This window comes from Dipodomys merriami, unplaced genomic scaffold, assembly GCF_024711535.1.
Source record: "Dipodomys merriami isolate MVZ:Mamm:240054 unplaced genomic scaffold, mDipMer1.0.p SCAF_62, whole genome shotgun sequence".
Classification (NCBI taxonomy): domain Eukaryota; kingdom Metazoa; phylum Chordata; class Mammalia; order Rodentia; family Heteromyidae; genus Dipodomys; species Dipodomys merriami.
In genome coordinates, this window is record NW_027206202.1 from 1,257,778 (window position 1) to 1,274,653 (window position 16,876).

The 16,876-nt window shown below is 47.9% G+C and overlaps 2 protein-coding genes across 5 annotated transcripts; one reads left to right on the forward strand and one right to left on the reverse strand.

Moving 5' to 3' along the window:
- Nucleotides 1-77: 77 nt before the first annotated feature.
- On the forward strand, nt 78-4,982 carry LOC138814960 (cilia- and flagella-associated protein 119-like). Of its 2 annotated transcripts, none has more exons than XM_070004112.1 (10): nt 78-202; nt 304-689; nt 1,345-1,376; nt 2,319-2,384; nt 2,485-2,654; nt 3,176-3,246; nt 3,417-3,533; nt 3,860-3,920; nt 4,000-4,095; nt 4,673-4,982. In XM_070004112.1, exons 2-10 carry the CDS (start codon nt 483-485, stop codon nt 4,849-4,851), a joined length of 999 nt encoding a protein of 332 aa, XP_069860213.1. In that variant the 5' UTR covers nt 78-202; nt 304-482; the 3' UTR covers nt 4,852-4,982. The 2 variants fall into 2 exon arrangements, with proteins under 2 accessions (XP_069860213.1, XP_069860214.1); XM_070004113.1 differs by having other exon boundaries at nt 377-689.
- LOC138814959 (phosphorylase b kinase gamma catalytic chain, liver/testis isoform) lies at nt 4,973-16,663 on the reverse strand. 3 transcript variants are annotated; one of them, XM_070004109.1, is made up of 10 exons: nt 16,584-16,663; nt 16,136-16,248; nt 11,332-11,507; nt 11,018-11,072; nt 9,298-9,363; nt 9,049-9,212; nt 6,054-6,144; nt 5,811-5,964; nt 5,613-5,738; nt 4,973-5,518 (listed from the first exon to the last, which is right to left on the reverse strand). In XM_070004109.1, exons 2-10 carry the CDS (start codon nt 16,228-16,230, stop codon nt 5,225-5,227), a joined length of 1,221 nt encoding a protein of 406 aa, XP_069860210.1. In that variant the 5' UTR covers nt 16,231-16,248; nt 16,584-16,663; the 3' UTR covers nt 4,973-5,224. The 3 variants fall into 3 exon arrangements, with proteins under 3 accessions (XP_069860210.1, XP_069860211.1, XP_069860212.1); XM_070004110.1 differs by lacking the exon at nt 16,584-16,663 and having other exon boundaries at nt 16,136-16,473; XM_070004111.1 differs by lacking the exons at nt 16,136-16,248; nt 16,584-16,663 and adding an exon at nt 16,045-16,127.
- Between the last annotated feature and the right edge of the window lie 213 nt (nt 16,664-16,876).

Here is a 16,876-nt window from a genome sequence, read left to right on the forward strand (position 1 = left end):
TGGCGAGACGCCTCCATTTCCTGTTTTTATTGGTCGCGCTGGGTTCCTCTTGTCGAGTCGTGTGATTTCATCCTGAACGCTTCTACTTTCTCTCAGTGATTGGCCAGAGGGTGGTTTCCATAGTAACTGTCACCACACTCCGCTTTCCCTCCCTGAGCACTGAACCAGCCCTGCTAACAGCACCTTTCAAGGGGGCATCTAGGTGGGCACTTGCATCTTATTACGAATACGCGTATCTTCTCCGTGGTTGGAGGGTGTCTGAAATTGTTACCTTCCTTCTTCCTGTCCTTTTTCCTTCCAAAGCCCCCCTAGCAACGGTCACCACGGAGGAGGGCGAAAGACGCCCTCACCGCGGATTGGCTGCGTCCACCCCCAGGGCCGCATTGATTGGCTGAGAATCGCGGGCGCGCCAGGACTTAGCAGTCGTTGCGGGAGATCTGTACTCCAAACCTGGCCCTGGGAGTCTCTGCACCGAGGACAAGATGATTAGCTCTAAGTCCAACCACGTCCTAGGAATGAGGGTGCCGTCGGAGTCTGAACACCTCTCTGAACTGCAGCGGGAATTAGAGAAGGGTCGCAGCTCAGTGAGTGGATTAACCATGAGGAGCAGAACGGGGACACGGAGCGATTCGGTCACCGCGGCCTCCGCCTCTGTGGGGATGGACGACCCTACAGCCAACTTATTCCCGGTGAGAGCAGGACGCAGCGATCCGTTCGTGAATGGTTATAATAGCCTCACCCTTGGCCGGGTGCCCAGGGGCTCACGTCTGTTATCCAAGCTACTCAGTAGGCTAAGATCTGAGGACTGCTGTTCGAAGCCAGCCCGGGGCAAGAAAGTCCGATTGACCGGGAAAATGATAGAAATGAAGCTGTGGCCAAAATGGTAGATCGCTAGCCTTGAGCAAAAACGCCCAGGGACAGCGTGCAGGGCCCTTGGTTTTGTTTTTGATTTTTTTTTTTTTTTTGGTCGGTCGTGGGGCTTGAACTCTGGGCTTGGGCCCTGTCCTTGCACTCTTCAGCTCAAGGCGAACGCTCTGCCGCTTGAGCCACAGCGCCACTTCCAACGGCCCTTGGTTTTTATGCCCAAACAAAAACCCGCCAGGTTTCATTACATTTAGTAACTTAATTCGGGAGCTTTCTCCAATCACTCTGGTAAAATGAGGTAAGGGTGTGTGTGATCAGATTGTTAAAATGCTATAAATAATACTTAGGGCTTGTGAAACCCAGCGCTGCCCTCTTTGTCCTGTAGTTCCAGAAATGAGAAAGCACGCAGTGCTTAGCTCCACTGGAACTTCACAACCCATAGGGGCCAAGTACCTCAATCAACTCGCCTTCTTTCCACAGCCACCGTTGCCCCAGCCTGCAATCTGCATGTGGTGAGTGTGAAGAACTTTGGGGAAAAGTTACACTTCATACATGCATTATTCCTTTAGTGACCCTCCCCCCCCCCAACCAGTCCTGTCCAGGGGCAGTCCCAGTTTACAGATGAGACTGAGGCTATAGTTGCAATTCTACATTTTCCCAGACTCCTCAGTCTCAAGTAGTAATGAGAGCAAACAGACAAGGACTGAGGGTGTAAATGAGTCAACAGTAGAGATTTCACCAGGATCATACAGCAAAATAGTTGTACAGGGCTGGGAAGGTGGCTCAGTGGTAGAGCACTTGCCTCGCATGCATGAGGCCCTGAGTTCAATTCCTCAACGCCACATAAGCAGAAAAAGCTGGAAGTGGCACTGTGGCTCAAGTGGTAGAGTGCTAGCCTTGAGCTGAAGAGCTCAGGGACAGCACCCAGGCCCGGAGTTCAGGCCCCACAACCGGCAAAAAAAAAAAAAAAGTTGTACGGACAGTAACTCACTTCCTAGCTATACACTTTTTTTTTTTTTGGGGGGGGGGTGTCAGGCCGTGGGGCCTGAACTCTGGGCCTGGGCGCTGTCCCTCAGCTCTTCAGCTCAAGGCTAGCGCTCTACCACTTGAGCCACAGTACCACTTCCGGCTTTTTTCTTTTTGCTTATGTGGTGCTGAGGAATCAAACCCAGGACCTCATGTGCTCTACCACTGAGCCACCTTCCCAGCCTGTAGCTATACACTTTATAAATGGAGAAAATTCTTAGGTATCATCTAGGCCACATCCCTCATTTACTCTAATGAAGCCCACAGAGCTAAGTGACTTGCCAAAAGTTAAACAGTGTTACCAAAAAGCTCAACCTTAAAACTTAGATCCTCCTGATTTCCAGTCTGATGGTGTAGTAACCAGATAGTCCTGTTATGAAACATTTGTATACTAGCCATCGATTCTGTTTCTCCTTTTCATCTGACAGGAAATATCTGGATATTCACTCCATGCAAAGGCTGGAGAAGACAACCACCCTAGAGGAGATGAGGGAGTATGGGACTATACAGGGAGGGGGCGGGGAAAGCTTTCAGGGAGGGAAGATGTGATGAATGTAGGGTAATGACTTGTCACTCCTTCCTTTCCCTCCCAAGGGTACTGGCTGAGCTCTTGGAGCTTGGCAGTCCTCAACAGAGCCTGCGGGATGCCATCACCCTGGACCTCTTCTCCTACGCACTCATCTTCTGCCGCCAGCAGGGCTTCTCACTAGAGCAGATGTCAGCGGCTTGTGCCATGCTCCAAGATCTTCACAAGGCCTGTGTTGGTGAGAGGGAGGTGGCTACCAGAAAGTTTTGAGTTCAAAGTTGGGCTGTCACAAATGACCATGGGCAGAAGTAGGGAGATTACCACCTTGAATCTTTGTTCTGCCATAACTAGTACTGTTATTGCATGCCAGTTATTGCCTTTGAAATCCTGTTTTCTTATCAATAAGTTACACAGCACTAACTTTGTGGGACTGTGCTGAGGAATATGTAAATGTCTACCATTCTGCTCAATAAAATAGTTTTTATATTTTCCCTCTTGAGGATGTTTGATAATAGCTGAAATATTATTCCCTGGTTTACTTATCATTCCATTAGAGTATAAGCTTCCTAAAGGTAGGACTTTGTCTTATTGAGACCTCAAACAGTATGTAGCAAGGGTCAGTTAAGTCAGTTTGAGGGAACAAGCCAGACTTTAAGCTTAGCTCTGTCCACCATTGAAGCTCACATTGAAGTTTAAGAAATGAAGGGATTAAAAAAAGAGGGAGAAGAACTCATGGCTGCACCTTGCTTTCCCTACCAGCAACCCCTTTGGGCAACGTGGAGGAATGCTACCGCTACTTTACCAGTGTTCTTTTTTGCCATGGAGTCAGGGTCAGTACCCTGGAGTACCCATCACCCTTTCCCAGACAGGGTCTAACCTAATTTCCTGCTCATCATGCTTCTTTGAAGGCCATCACCCTGCTCCTAGATAGCTGGGCTCTTAGAAAAGGGCCAGGCTTCAGGAAGCTATTGACACTCTAACTCCTAGTCCTTAACCACAGCGTCCCCCCTTCAGCATTGACCTCTTTAAGGAGGAACAGCTGCTGGCACTAGCCGACTATGTGGTCAACACCTACTTCCGCCACTTCAAGCTCTACAAATACGTCTTCACACCCCAGGTACTGGCAATGGGCTTGCAAGAGGCTGTCTCTATCTTTCCTTTTTTTTTTTTTTTTTTTTTGAGTCCAGTCATGGGGCCTGAACTCTGGGCCTGGGCACTGTCCCTCAGCTCTTCAGCTCAAGGCTAGCGCTTTACCACTTGAGCCACAGCACCACTTCCAGCTTTTTTCTTTTTGCTTATGTGGTGCTGAGGAATCGAACCCAGGGCCTCATGCATGCAAGGCAAGTGCTCTACCACTGAGCCACCTTCCCAGCCCCTCTATCTTTCCTTTTCCCTCAGGGCAGGTGCCTTTCTCTTAGCCTCCTCTTTCCTGTCTCTTCCCAGGTGCGGCTGGATCTCTCTTTGGCTTACGTAGGGCTAGAGCCGGTTAAGCCCTGGCTAGAGGGTAAGATATGTACCAGAGTAGAAGGGCAGAGGCTAGGCCATGGCTGGGGCCAATGCCTCTTCCCGCTTCTGGTTTATAGCGAAAGAAGGCAGTGGTGAAGAGGAGGTGGAGGAAGAGCCAGTTATCCCAGAGGCAGAAGAACCAGAGGAAGAAGTGGAGCTAGAGCAAAAGACAAGTGAGTACTAGGGGTGTCAGGGAACCCTGTAACTCAGAGCCATTGTGAAAGAACGGATTTGCACCATTTCAGTGTTCTCTCTGATTCCTAATGCAGAAGTCCACAGTGACAAATAAGAGCACCTGCTTCTGGGAGGGGGTAGGGCAAAAGAGGTGGCTCCAGGAAGAGGATGATTAGAAAACCATCAACAACAATACCAACAGAGATCTGGCAACACTGTGTACCAAGTCCTACATGCTAGATCTCAAGACTATTCACCACATTTTACCTGGAGTGGAGAAGATCACTAACCTGCCTAAGGCCAAACAGCTAGTCAGGTAGCTATTAAGCTACCAGGACCAGCAGCTGGTCATCCCAGAAGAGGTTGATGCTGCAGGGAGTGGTGCTGTGATAATGCCTTCTAGAATCTGATTCCAAAAGTCCAACATAGCCATTGTGCCCAACTGTGGCTCACAGAAGGGCCTGGCTGACATTTCCTAAGTCACAGCAATATTTCTTCCTATGTAGCCTGTGGGATTGTTTTTCCATAGCTAGGGACAAGTATCCCCTACTTGTTACTTCTCCTTCACCCCTGCAGACAAGGTCTGTACCCTCCAAACCTACATCAAGACTCAGCTGAATAAGGAGTTGGGACAGCTCCAGCAGGTGATGGAGGAACAACTTAAGGCCAGTGAGGACAGGCTTAACAGCAAATTGAATGCACTGGAGCGACCCAACCAGCCACCACCCAGCAAAGGCAAGAACAAGACCAAGTGATCTTCAGAATTCTCACCAATAAAAACCTGGGCCAGAGCGCCCCACACTCAGCCTTTCTCCTAAGCAACCTTCTAGGCTTCACTGTGGAAGACAGGAAAGATAGCAGACCTGGGACACTTGCTTTCCCTGGCGTGTAGCAGATTTTATTTCAGACGCAGTACTGACAAGGCTGAGCATGGTATTCTGAGTGGCTTCTTTCCACTCCAGCTCTGATCTGCAAGTATTGGCCTGAGGGGGTAGGTATACTGGGGGGTTCTCTACAGTAGCCTGATCAGTGAGGGGCCTAGCTAGACAAGGGGGGTCCTGAGGCCAGACCTTGACAGACCCTCCTTTTGGAGAGTTGTGCTTCCTGAGACTTCTCATGGCTGAGGTTCTAGCCCAATGCCAGTGCAGCCTCATCTTCTGCAACAGCAGTGGAGTCCGCTTCCTCTTCAGTCCCCACGAGGGGAAAGGGCCCAGGGGGCCGGTGCTGGAAGAGGGCTGCCCGATTCTGCTGCTCACCCTTCTTCACCCAGTGCCCATAGAGCCGGAAGGCACAGTTGTCAATGAGGCGCCGCACTGGCCGCAGCGCATAGGGGTCCCTCAGCAGTGCATTCTTGGTCAGCGGTCGTATACGGTGGGTACTTAAGGCTACTCGTCCAGCAGCTAGCACTGTCCACACTGCCACCTGAGAAGGAAGGCAGTGTGAGCTCCAGTGGAACATCCAGCCCAGAGATGTTTACAGCATAGGCAGATGTAGACCCTGCCACTCTATGTCTTACCCGGAAACGCTGGCGAGGTGTGAGGTTCCAGATTTGACTGCCTTCACAGCGCTCAAAGAAAGGGTGCTGTAGGGCCTGCTCAGCTGTCAGGCGCTCCTCAGGATCCACCTGTAGTAGCCTTGAGATCTAGGGGAAACCCCAGAGCATGAGGGGCAGATCTTGGGCCTTCCCCATGGACCTCTTATGGTCCCAGCTCACCAGGTCTTTGACGGTGTTTGAGCGATCATCCCATTCAGGTGAACTAAACTGGTATTGGCCCTCCATGATCATGCGTAACATCAGGATCTGGCGCCGGTGCCAGAATGGTGGTGAGCCAGCCAAGAGAGTGAACAAGATCACCCCACAGGCCCAGCTGAGAAAGAGACCATGATTAGGATTAGGTAACAGGCAAATATAAAGGACAGTACACACAGAGGAGGGAGAGGGATGCCAGAAACTCACAGGTCAACTTCCTTGCCATAGCCTGGGTGGGTTTCATCCATGGAGCATTTAAGGATCTCTGGAGCTAGATACCCTGGGGTTCCACACAATTCTGGGGAGAGAGAGCAGAGACTGAAGGGGTTCAACAAACCTTCTCCAGGACTCTTAGCACCAGATCTCTGCTGGAGCCTCCTCAACACTGCTGTCCTGTGTTATGATTCTGTTCCTGCTTGTGTCCTGCAAGCCTCTGAACTAGCCACTACTCCTGTTAAAACAACCCAAATACTGCCTAGGGCCCCTCGTGGACTTCCTAGCAATGCCTGGTCCTACCCAACCATATCATTTGCCTCCTTTAACTTCCCAGTCAAGCCAGCTCTACCACTCATAAGGAGAGTCTACCAAAAGAGTCTCTCAAGGTCTGCCCTTATTACCCCCTTGCCTAGCTAGGCCCCTCACTGATCAGACTACTGTAGAGAACCTCTCAGTACACCTACCCTCTCATTGTGGGACTTTTTAAAGAACATACTGGGTAAGGCCTTGTTTAAAATCCTCCCTTAGCTGGGTACTGATGGCTCACACCTGAAATCCTAGCTACTCAGGAGGCTGAGATTGGAGGATCATGGTTCAAAGCCACCTGGGCAGGAAAGTTAATCTCCAATTAACAGAAAACTGGAAGTGATGCTGTGGCTGAAAGCATTAGAGCACTATCCTTGAGCAAAAGGACCTCAGGGCAGTATAGACCCTGAGTTCAAGCCCCATGACTGACAAAAATAAACCAAAATCAAACCCTCCCCTGATTCAGATTCAGATTTCCCATCTTGGTGTCAGTATGAAGTGTAGGCTCATAAAGCCCTGAGCTTTCTATGACTTGATCAAATACTGTATGTTTTAGTTTCTTCTACCACTTCAAAGCACCAATTCTGCTGGGCGCTGGTGGCCACGCCTATAATCCTAGCTACTCAGGAGGCTGAGATCTGAGGATCACGGTTCAAAGCCAGCTCGGGCAGAAAAACTCCGTGAGACTCTAATCTCCAATAAACCACTCGAAAACCAGAAGTGGCAGTGTGGCTGAAGTGGTAGAGCACTCGCCTTGAGCTGAAGAGCGCAGGGACAGCACCCAAGCCCAGAGTTCAAGCCCCATGACCACCACTACCAACAACAAAAAAAGCACCAATTCTTCCATTCTAGTAATTTCCAAACTGTCCCATGACACACTCCCGGGAAATGTTAACAGGCCTAAATTAAGAATGCCTTTCTTGCCGGGCGCCAGTTGCTCACGCCTGTAATCCTAGGTACTTAGGAGGCTGAGATCTTAGGATCGAGGTTCAAAGCCAGCATGGGCAGGAAAGTCTGTGAGACTCATCTCCAATAAACCACCAGAAAACTAGAAGGGGGTCAAGCAGTAGAATGCTTGTCTTGAGCTGAAGAGTTGAGGGACAGCACCCAGGCCCAGAGTTCAAGCACCACAACAACAAAAAAAGGCTTTCTTGGGAAAGCCATTACATTCTTGGGAATTTTATTCCTACACCAAGTATTTATTGAATGTAGCATGAACTCTATTAAAGACTCAGTAGTGAATATGCTCTTACTGAGCTCACTGTCTTCCAAAAAGCTAACAATAATAGAGTAAGATGTAGGTCATAAAGGAAGACTATATATAAGAACATAAAGCAGAGGAGGACTATATCACTTACGCCAAGGAAGGCAGTGGAGGAGGCAAAGTAGAGATGATTCTACAAGGAGGAAAATGTATGTGGAGCCCAGAGAGAAATAAAAAAAACATAGCATTCATGAGTCCATAGATGAATAGTATGAGCTTCGTTCAGACTGCCTAAGTTCAAATTCTGACAGAATGACCTTGGACAAGTCATCTGATAGCTTTAAAACAAGATACGTCTAGAAAGATACAAATTTTATCTCCAAGTGTTATTGAGAAGACTTACAGAAGCAGAATGTAAAAGGCTTGGTGTGGTTGTCTACATCAGTGTCTTGTATAGCTAAACTACTAATAGATCCAATAAAGCCACTGAGGGACAGATAGAATACCAAAAGCTCTGAGAAGCTGGGTGATGGTGATGCATGCCTGCAATCCTAGCTACTGTACTGAGGAAGCTAAACCTGAGATCCTCAGGGAATCTCAGTTCAAAGCCAGCCAAGGCAGAATAGTTCAAAAGGCTATCTATCTACAGCTGGGTGCCAGTGGCTCACACCTGTAATCCTAGGTACTCAGAAGGCTGAGATCTGAGGATCACAGTTCAAAGCCAGCCCGGGCAGGAAAGTCCATGAGACTCTTATCTCCAATAAACTACTAGAAAACCAGAAGTGGTGCTGTGGTTCAAGTGGTAGAGCACTTGCCTTGAGCTGAGGGACAGCACCCAGGCCCAGAGTTCAAGCCCCACAACTGACAAAAAAATAAAATAAAATAAAAGGCTATCTCCAATTAACTAGCAAAACAAATCTGAACTGGTGGTATAATTCAAGCCATGAATAAAAAAAGGAGAACACATTGCCCTGAGTTCAAGCCCTGTTAGCAGCACAAATAAAAGCTCAAAAGATTCTCACAGTTGAGTTTTGCTCAAGATTTCCCATTTGCATTGGAACTACTTCTTGCCATAACCTTGGGTGAGGCTGTCTTCAGCTCCCTGGTAAGAGGTGACATCAGGTTATCTAGACTTGATCCGGGTCTTCACAATACTGAAAAGGCACACTGTGGTCTTATATAGACCCCAAACATGCTGCTGAGCCCTCCCTCTTGGGACAAGCCCAGCCACAGAGGTCCCTCCTCTGTATATCTCTCAGGTTCAATCAGTGAGCTTTTTCCTTCTAGCTTCCCTTTGCCAGCTGAGTACCCATCTGACTCCATCCTCCCAGATCAGGCAGCGCACTGAGTTGCACAAAAGGCTTTGAATCCAGAAGATACTTTGCGGTGTTTGGGACTCAGTGCTCAGATCCAGCCAAACAACTTCAGGCTGAGTCTTGATCCCTCCCCAGCTTCTTAGGGACCTGGATCCCTCACCTCGAAGCTTCTCGCCAGGTTCCAAGTGGCAGGAGAACCCAAAGTCTGAAACCCGGATCTGCATATTGTCATCTAGGAGAATATTCTCAGGCTTCAAGTCTCGGTGCACAATGTTGTTGTCATGGAGAAAGTTCACTGCTTCCAGCAGAGACCTCATGATGGACCTGGGGGAGGTGCAATCTCTTCTGCTTCTCCTCACCCCAACTGTTACCCCCAACTCATCCCAGGGGCTGCAGGCTCTGCCCTTACCTTGTTTCCTTTTCTGAGAGAGCCACCTTCTCCGTGAGATAGTCAAACAGCTCTCCCTTCCGCATCCTAAGGAATAGGAGGGGCACAGGAGGAGAATATACACCCCCACAGAGGTGCTGAGAAAGTAAGCCAGTGCTCACATAAAATATCACAGAAAGGCCAGTGCCAAGAGATTCCCCTGAGGAACACTCACAGACAGAGCACTCTGGCTGGGCACTACTGGCTCATGCCTTTAATTCTAGCTTCTCTGGAGTCTGAGATCTGAGGACTGAAGTTAAAAGCCAGCCACGGTAGAAAAGTCTATGAGGCTATCTCCAATTAACCACCAGAAAGCCAGAAGTGGAGCTATGGCTCAAGTGGTAGAGCACCAGCACCAAACTTGAGTGAAAAAAAGCTAAAGGAGGGCTGGGAAGGTGGCTCAGTGGTAGAGCGCTTCCCTTGCATGCATGAGGCCCTGGGTTCGATTCCTCAGCACCACATAAGCAAAAAGCAAAAAAAAAAAAAAAAAAAAAAAGCTAAAGGATAGTGCTGAAACCCTGAATTCAAGCCCCAGGACCAGCATCAAAAACAAAACAAAAAAGCACTCTAGTAAAATGGATGACAGGGGCAATTTGGCTATTGAGTTGGCCAGAGTATGGATGATGTGGTGGAGGCTACTCTAGCAAGAAATGATTCGTGACAGTAATTCACAGCAGGTTTTTTTTTTTTTTTCATTTTTCTCCTGATTTTATTTGGATTAATTCATTTAAAGTCAATTAGGAAAGAGTGGGAAATTAGGGAAGTAAAAACATTGTTTCTTTTAGGTCACAGCAGGTTCTTATTATCTGAGAATAGCTGTACCTAAAAAGTATCTTAAAGTGGCTCTTTTGGTGATACAGGCCAAGATTTCAGTTGCTACCAAAACAAAATACAGCTTTATTTTGAAACTGTGCTTAGTTTTTGTATCTTTAAAATTGAAGTTATAGTTGGGCACTGGTAGCTACTTGGGAGGCTGAGATCTGAGGATCACAGTTTGAAGCCAGCCTGGGCAGGAAAGTCTTTGAGACTCTTATCTCCAATTAACAGAAAAAGCCCAAAGTGGTGCTGTGGCTCAAGGGGTAGAGTACTAGCCTTAAGCGAAAGGAGCTCAGGGAAAGTGCCCTGGCCCAAAATTCAAGCCTTAAAACCAGAAAAAAAAATGAAGTCATTATTACAACTTGGAGCTGAGCACTAGTGGCTAACACCTGTAATCCTAGCCACTCAGGAGGCTGAGATCTGAGGATCACATTTTGAAGCCAGCCCAGGGAGGAAAGCCCATGAGATTCTAATCTCCAATTAACTACCAGAAAAACCAGAAGTGGTGCTGTGGCTCAAAGTGGTAAAGTTCTAGCCTTGAGTGTAAAAGTTCAGGTATAGTGCCCAAGCCCCCTGAGTTCAAGACCCAGGACAGACAAAAAATAAAAATAATAACACCTGCAACTCTGATTCAATCCTCAAAAGGGTCATTGTCTTGCAAAATTCTTAAGGTGGTATAATGGGACTACTTCTGAGAGTTGGCAGAAAATCATTTCTATAAACTAACTGAAGGCACCTTCAGAAAGGGCCACGCACTGGCAGGGAGGCAGGTCTCTGCCTAGAACAGATACGGGGGTTTGAGCACAGTGGTCCATTAAGCTATAAGGCTGGAGCCATATATAGAGGTGGGGAAGAGGCTTCTCAGACAGGGCAGGGTGATACTCACAAGTCAAACACCAGGAACATGAAGCTAGAAGACTCGTAGGAATCGATGAGAGTGACTGGGGAAAAAGGCAGAAAGGCAGAGACAGATGGAAGGAGAGATACATATTCCAGGAGGATTTCCACCCTGAAGCAACAGTGGGCTATTACTGGGAAGGAAGGTGGCAGTAGGGACCCAAAGTCTGGCCACACTCCTGGGAGGTGGCAGAAAGCCAGGAGGAAGAGAAGGAAAGGCCTAGAGGCAACATTGGGGTGTGGGCTGGGGGCAGGGCCAGTAAACAGTGGGGCTGTCAGCAAGAACAGGGGATGCAGCCTCACTGATGTGGGGGTGGCCAGCGACCTGGCGAAGAATGTGTGTCTCTCGCCGTGTGGCTTCCCGCACCTCCTCCAGTTGCTCAGGACTCAGCCGCTCAGCGGTCACCTCCATGATCTTCACTGCAAACTCATTACCAGTAGCTCGATGAACACAACGACGGACCACAGAGCTCACTCCTCTGCCAGAATCAGACCACAGCACAAGTCAGGGTCTCATACAGATTAAAGCTTCAGCAGCCTCATACTCTCTGCACCAGATTCTTAAGACTCTGGACAAGGAACCACCAGAAAAACTCACCCTCACCTATAATAGCTTCATAGTCAGGCACTTTGCTAACCAAACAGAAGATCTGGGTTTAATCTAGGTTCCTCCACTCCCTTCATGGGTAAACCTAGGCAAGGCCTTTCTACACTGAGCCTCAGAACCTTTCCATTACAGGAAGGGGAAAGAAATCACCTGCTACTCATATTTCTCTGATCACCCCATCCAAATCCCAGAGTTCCCCTACAATAACTTCAAATATAGAAGGAATCACAGAGACATGGAGTCTTTGGTAGCTGGAAGACCAAAGTTGAGAATTAGATCTTAGTTCAGCCCCAATTTACCACCAATTGACACAATGACATACAGTCTCTAGGCTTCAGTTCTGTAACTCTGAAATGTGAACGTGATCATCTTGAAAAGCATCTATAAGAAAGCCCATTGGAGGTTCGAATTTATAATCCTAGCTAGTCAGGAGGCTGAGATCTAAGGCTCAAGGTACAAAGCTACCTAGCTTGGAAAGCCCAAGAGACTATAATCTCCAATTAACTAATAAAAAGCCAGAAGTGGTAGAGCAGCAGCCTTGAGTGAAAAAGCTAAGGGACAGTGCCAGGCCCTAAAATCAAGCCCCATATCAATACCAACACACAAACATACATACACACTCACAGTCCATGGCTTTCTTTCTAAAGAGGAACAAAAATTTCCTTGCTCAGACCACATCATCAACTCCATATGGCCCTACAAGTACCTCAGGTTCAGGTGTAAATTGCTACACATTTCTTTTTTTTAATCCGTCTGTCCTGGGGCTTGAACTCTGGGCTTGGACGATGTCCCTCAGCTCTTAGCTCAAGGCAAGCACTCTACCGCTTGAGCCATAGTGCCACTTCCGGTTTTCTAATGGTTTATTGGAGATAAGAGCCTCACTGAGTTTTCTGTCCGGGCTGACTTTGAACTGTGATCCTCAGATCTCAGCCTCCTGAGTAACTAGGATTACAGGCATGAACCACCAGCGTCCGGATTGCTCCACATTTCTTAGGTTGGTTCCTCGGCTGCCTTTTACATGGCCTTACTGCTGTGTGTTTTCTTGGACTCCCATGGATTTGCTCACCTACTAATTTGTTTAGAATGCTGTCATCCATATCTAATTAAATCAGGGAATGAGAACTATTGCTTTTCAGACCAAACGCAGCAGCTCATAGGTATGTTCAGTTTTGGCTCTATCAAGTAGGACAGAACCTTTTAGCTTCTAGAATAGCCCCCCTTCCTCCCTCTCTTCTTCCCTTCATCTTTCCCTCTTTTCCCCCTCTACTTTCTTTTCTTTTTTTCCAGCCAGTCCTGGGACTGGAACTCAGGGCCTGGGCACTGTCTCTAAGCTTTGTTTGCTCAACACTAGTGCTCTACCACTTGAGCCACAGCATCACTTCTGGCTTTTTTTTCTTCTGTTTATGTGGTACTGAGGAATTGAACCCAAGGCTTCACGCATGCTAGGCAAGCAATCTACCACTAAGCCACATTCCCTGTCTCCCTCTACTTTCTTGATTCCCACTTCAGTAATAGATTTAGTAATAGATTACTCAACTTTTCCTTTTTTTTTTTTTTTTTTTTTGTCGGTTGTGGGGCTTGAACTCTGGGCTTGAACACTGTTCCTCAGCTCTTCAGCTCAAGGCAAGCATTCTACCACTTGAGCCACAGCGCCACTTCTGGTTTTCTGGAGGTTTATTGGAGATAAGAGTCTACAGTCTTTCCTGCCCAGGCTGGCTTTGAACCATGATCCTCAGATCTCAGCCTCCTGTGAAGCTAGGATTATAGGTGTGAGTCATAGGAGTCCAGCTTAGATTACTCATCTTTAAGGAGGTTTAAAGACACCTGAAATCATCCAATTAAGAATCCCTGCTTTAAGGCCTGAACTAAATGCTACCTCTACAGATTCTATGTTTATTTTTCAATAGGAAGAGACTACTTCCTCCTCTGGTATAATAAACTTTTTACCTTAAGAGCATTTGTTCTTGTAACCCCCCTGTACAGTATTTTCACAATAAAAAACTCATTTTTTTTTGAAAAGAGCATTTGCTCTTTAGTAATTATACCTTCCTACTATGTTTCATGATTATCCAGATCTTTGTATTCAAAGCCCAAATTGTTTCTCAGTGCCTTGCTCATGTCCTTAACTGTCAGACCTGGGATGTGGGTACAGTTCAATGATAGTATGCTTGCATAGCATGTACCAACATTGTATAATATAAACAAATAGCTGCACTAATCCTAGCTTACTCAAGAGCTGAGATCTGAGGATAGCAGTTTGCAGCCAGCCTAGGCTGAAAAGCCCTTGAGAAGTGGGGCTGTGGCTCAAGTAGTTAGAGTGCTAGCTTTGAGCAAAAAAGCTCAGAATTAGTGCCTGCACCCTAATTTCAAGCCCAGGACCAGCACAATAAAATGAAATAAAATAAAATAAACAAAGCTAGTATTGTGAAGCACAACTGTAATTCCAATACTAAGGAGGGTGAGGCAGGAGAATTTTGAGTTCCATCCAGGCTGAGCTACACAGTGGGTCTCTTGACTCACTCACTCACTCACTCAATCAATCAAATCAATACTTCCAGACTAATTTCTTTATCATAGTATGTGTATTCTTACTTCTTAGCAAGATGTTTAAGGTTACTATCCTTTTGGTGTGTGTATGTATGAACCTAGAGATGGAATTTAGAGCCTCAGGCTAAGCAATTATCCTACACTGATCTCTTTCCTTGGAGTATATATACTGCGAACTGAACTAAAAGCCTGGGTACTGTCCCTGAGTTTGCTGAGGGCTAGGACTCTACAAATTGCATCACAGTTCCACTTCTACCTTTTTGGTGGTTAATTGGAGATAAGTCTCTCAGACTTTTGTGCCCAGGTGGGACTTCAAACTTTGGTCCTTAGATCTCAGCCTCCTGGGTGTCCAGGATTACAGTCATGAGCCATGGTTCCCTGACCCTTCTACTCTTACCATATTCTAGCCATTGGTGTAAGCCTTCATATTTACTGTTCCCTCTGCTAGGAATATCTCCTGTCTCAGTTTATGGTCAACCTGTTCTCATCCTTCAGTCTCACAACTCATTTCTCTGGCCATGTGGCTGTGTGTCAATGGTAAAGTGCTTGCCTACCATGTGCAAGAACCTGGGTTTGAGCCCAGAAACACACAACATATACACACAACATATACATATATTCCCATTTCATTTCCTTAAGGAAAATTTCCCAGATCTTCTTATCCATAGTAGACTTCAGTAATCATTCTACTTCCCTAATAATTTTCTCTCTAGCACTTACACTGTCCACTTTTTCTTTCTATTTATTCTGTCTCTCCTGTTAAAAAGTGCAAACTCTAGAAAGACAGAAACCCTATTTCTTGCCAGCTGCCACTACAGGTGAGGCCTTCTACATATATGATTCCTATTTCTACATATTGGACTTCTATTCTTACTTCAAAACCCAGAGCATGGGGCTGGGAAGGTGGCTCAGTGATAGAGTATCTGCCTTGCATGCAAGCATAAGGTCCTGGGTTCAATTCCTCAGCACCACATACGCAGAAAATGCTCAAGTGGTGCTGTGGCTCAAGTGGTAGAACACTAGCCTTGAGCTGAAGAGCTGAGGGACAGTGCCCAGGCCCAGAGTTCAGGCCCCACAACCGACGAAAAATAGAAAACAAAACAACAACAAAAAAAAACAGAGCAAAGATCACAACTCCTGGCAGGTATGGTTTTTTGGAACTTCACAGCATTTGGCACGGACCCCTACCTATCTTGATACCGTGTGTGTGTGTATGTGTGTGTGTGTGTGTGTGTGTGTGTGTGTGCGCGCGCACGCGTGCCCACGGACCCCTGCCTATCTTGATACCGTGTGTGTGTGTGCGCGCATGCCCACGGACCCCTACCTATCTTGATACCGTGTGTGTGTGTGTGTGTGTGTGTGTGTGTGCACGCGTGCCCGCGGACCCCTACCTATCTTGATACCGTGTGTGTGTGTGTGTGTGTGTGTGTGCCCGCGGCTGTACTCAAGGGTCTGGGTGCTATCGCTGAGCTTTTTTGTTAAAGGTAGCACTCTACCACTTGATCCACAACTCCACTTCCAGCATTTTTTTGGTGGTCAATTAGAGATGAGTCTCACATGACATTTTTGCCTGGACTGCCTATGAATCCTGATCCTCAGATCTCAGCCTTCTGAGTAGCTAGGATTACAGGCGTGAGTCATCCAGGTGCCCAGGCATCTTGATACCCTCTTTCAGCTACTTCTCTTAGAGAATTGAACATGTATTCTACTCCAATTCCAGTGCTTAGCTTCAGTATGGTCCACAGTGGGGTGCTTTAATCACATTTGCTGAATACATAAATAAGTGAATTCGTGGAGTGGAGGGGAGAGGGTTAACTTAGAATACCAGTCTAGTTACTAAAGGTTCTCCACCGACCACTGACCTTTCCCATCTATCCAGCCCTCGGATGGAACTGTGTGCATCCTGGCTTGGACCCGACCTCTGAGGACCTTCGTTTTCCTGCTGCGGCTCACCTGCCAATGACGTCCTTCGGATCGTACTTTTGGTAAAACTCCTTGGCCGCAGCCCAGTCAGGCAGCTCATCCTCCGGACCCACGTCCAGCGTCATTCTGAAGGAGGAGGGGGTCTGCGTGGAGGAAACCGAGGGCAGTGAGGGGAGGGAGGCCCACAGGTTCTGAGAGGACGCACATCGCGGCTCCCTGAGGCGCAGTCCCTGCGGCTGGGGCGCCAGGGTCCTGGGGGAATAGGGGCGGGGCAGGGGGAGGATGGGGCTGGGGAGACTCCACTGGAGGGTCTGAGGGCCGGGAGAGGTGACAGGAGAGGGAGGGGGCGGGGGAGGGAGGGGAGAAGGCGGCCAGGAAGAAGGGGGAAAAGGCTCAAGGGCGAGTGGCTGTTGCCGCGCAGGCGCACTTAAAGATCGCTGAGGGGGGGCGGGGGGCACAGGGTCTCGCGCAGACTCACCCGCAGGGGCGGCGACAAGATCGGGGTCTAGTTGAAGCCCCTCGGCTTCCGGGCCGCGTTTTAATCCTTGGCTTTCCCCGCAGTAGTACCCGGGACGACCTAAGGTTCCGCCCTCACCGTAACAGCCAATGGCCAGCGCTGCCGGAAGACTAAGGTTCAGCGATCCTTTGGATTGGAAACTAGCAGTCCAATTGGGAGCTGGAAGTCCTCGGGCTGGAGTGAGCATTGGAGTTCAAAGTTCCCTAAGGCCGCCACCACAGGGAAAAATCTCTGATCTAGCCAACCATCTACCG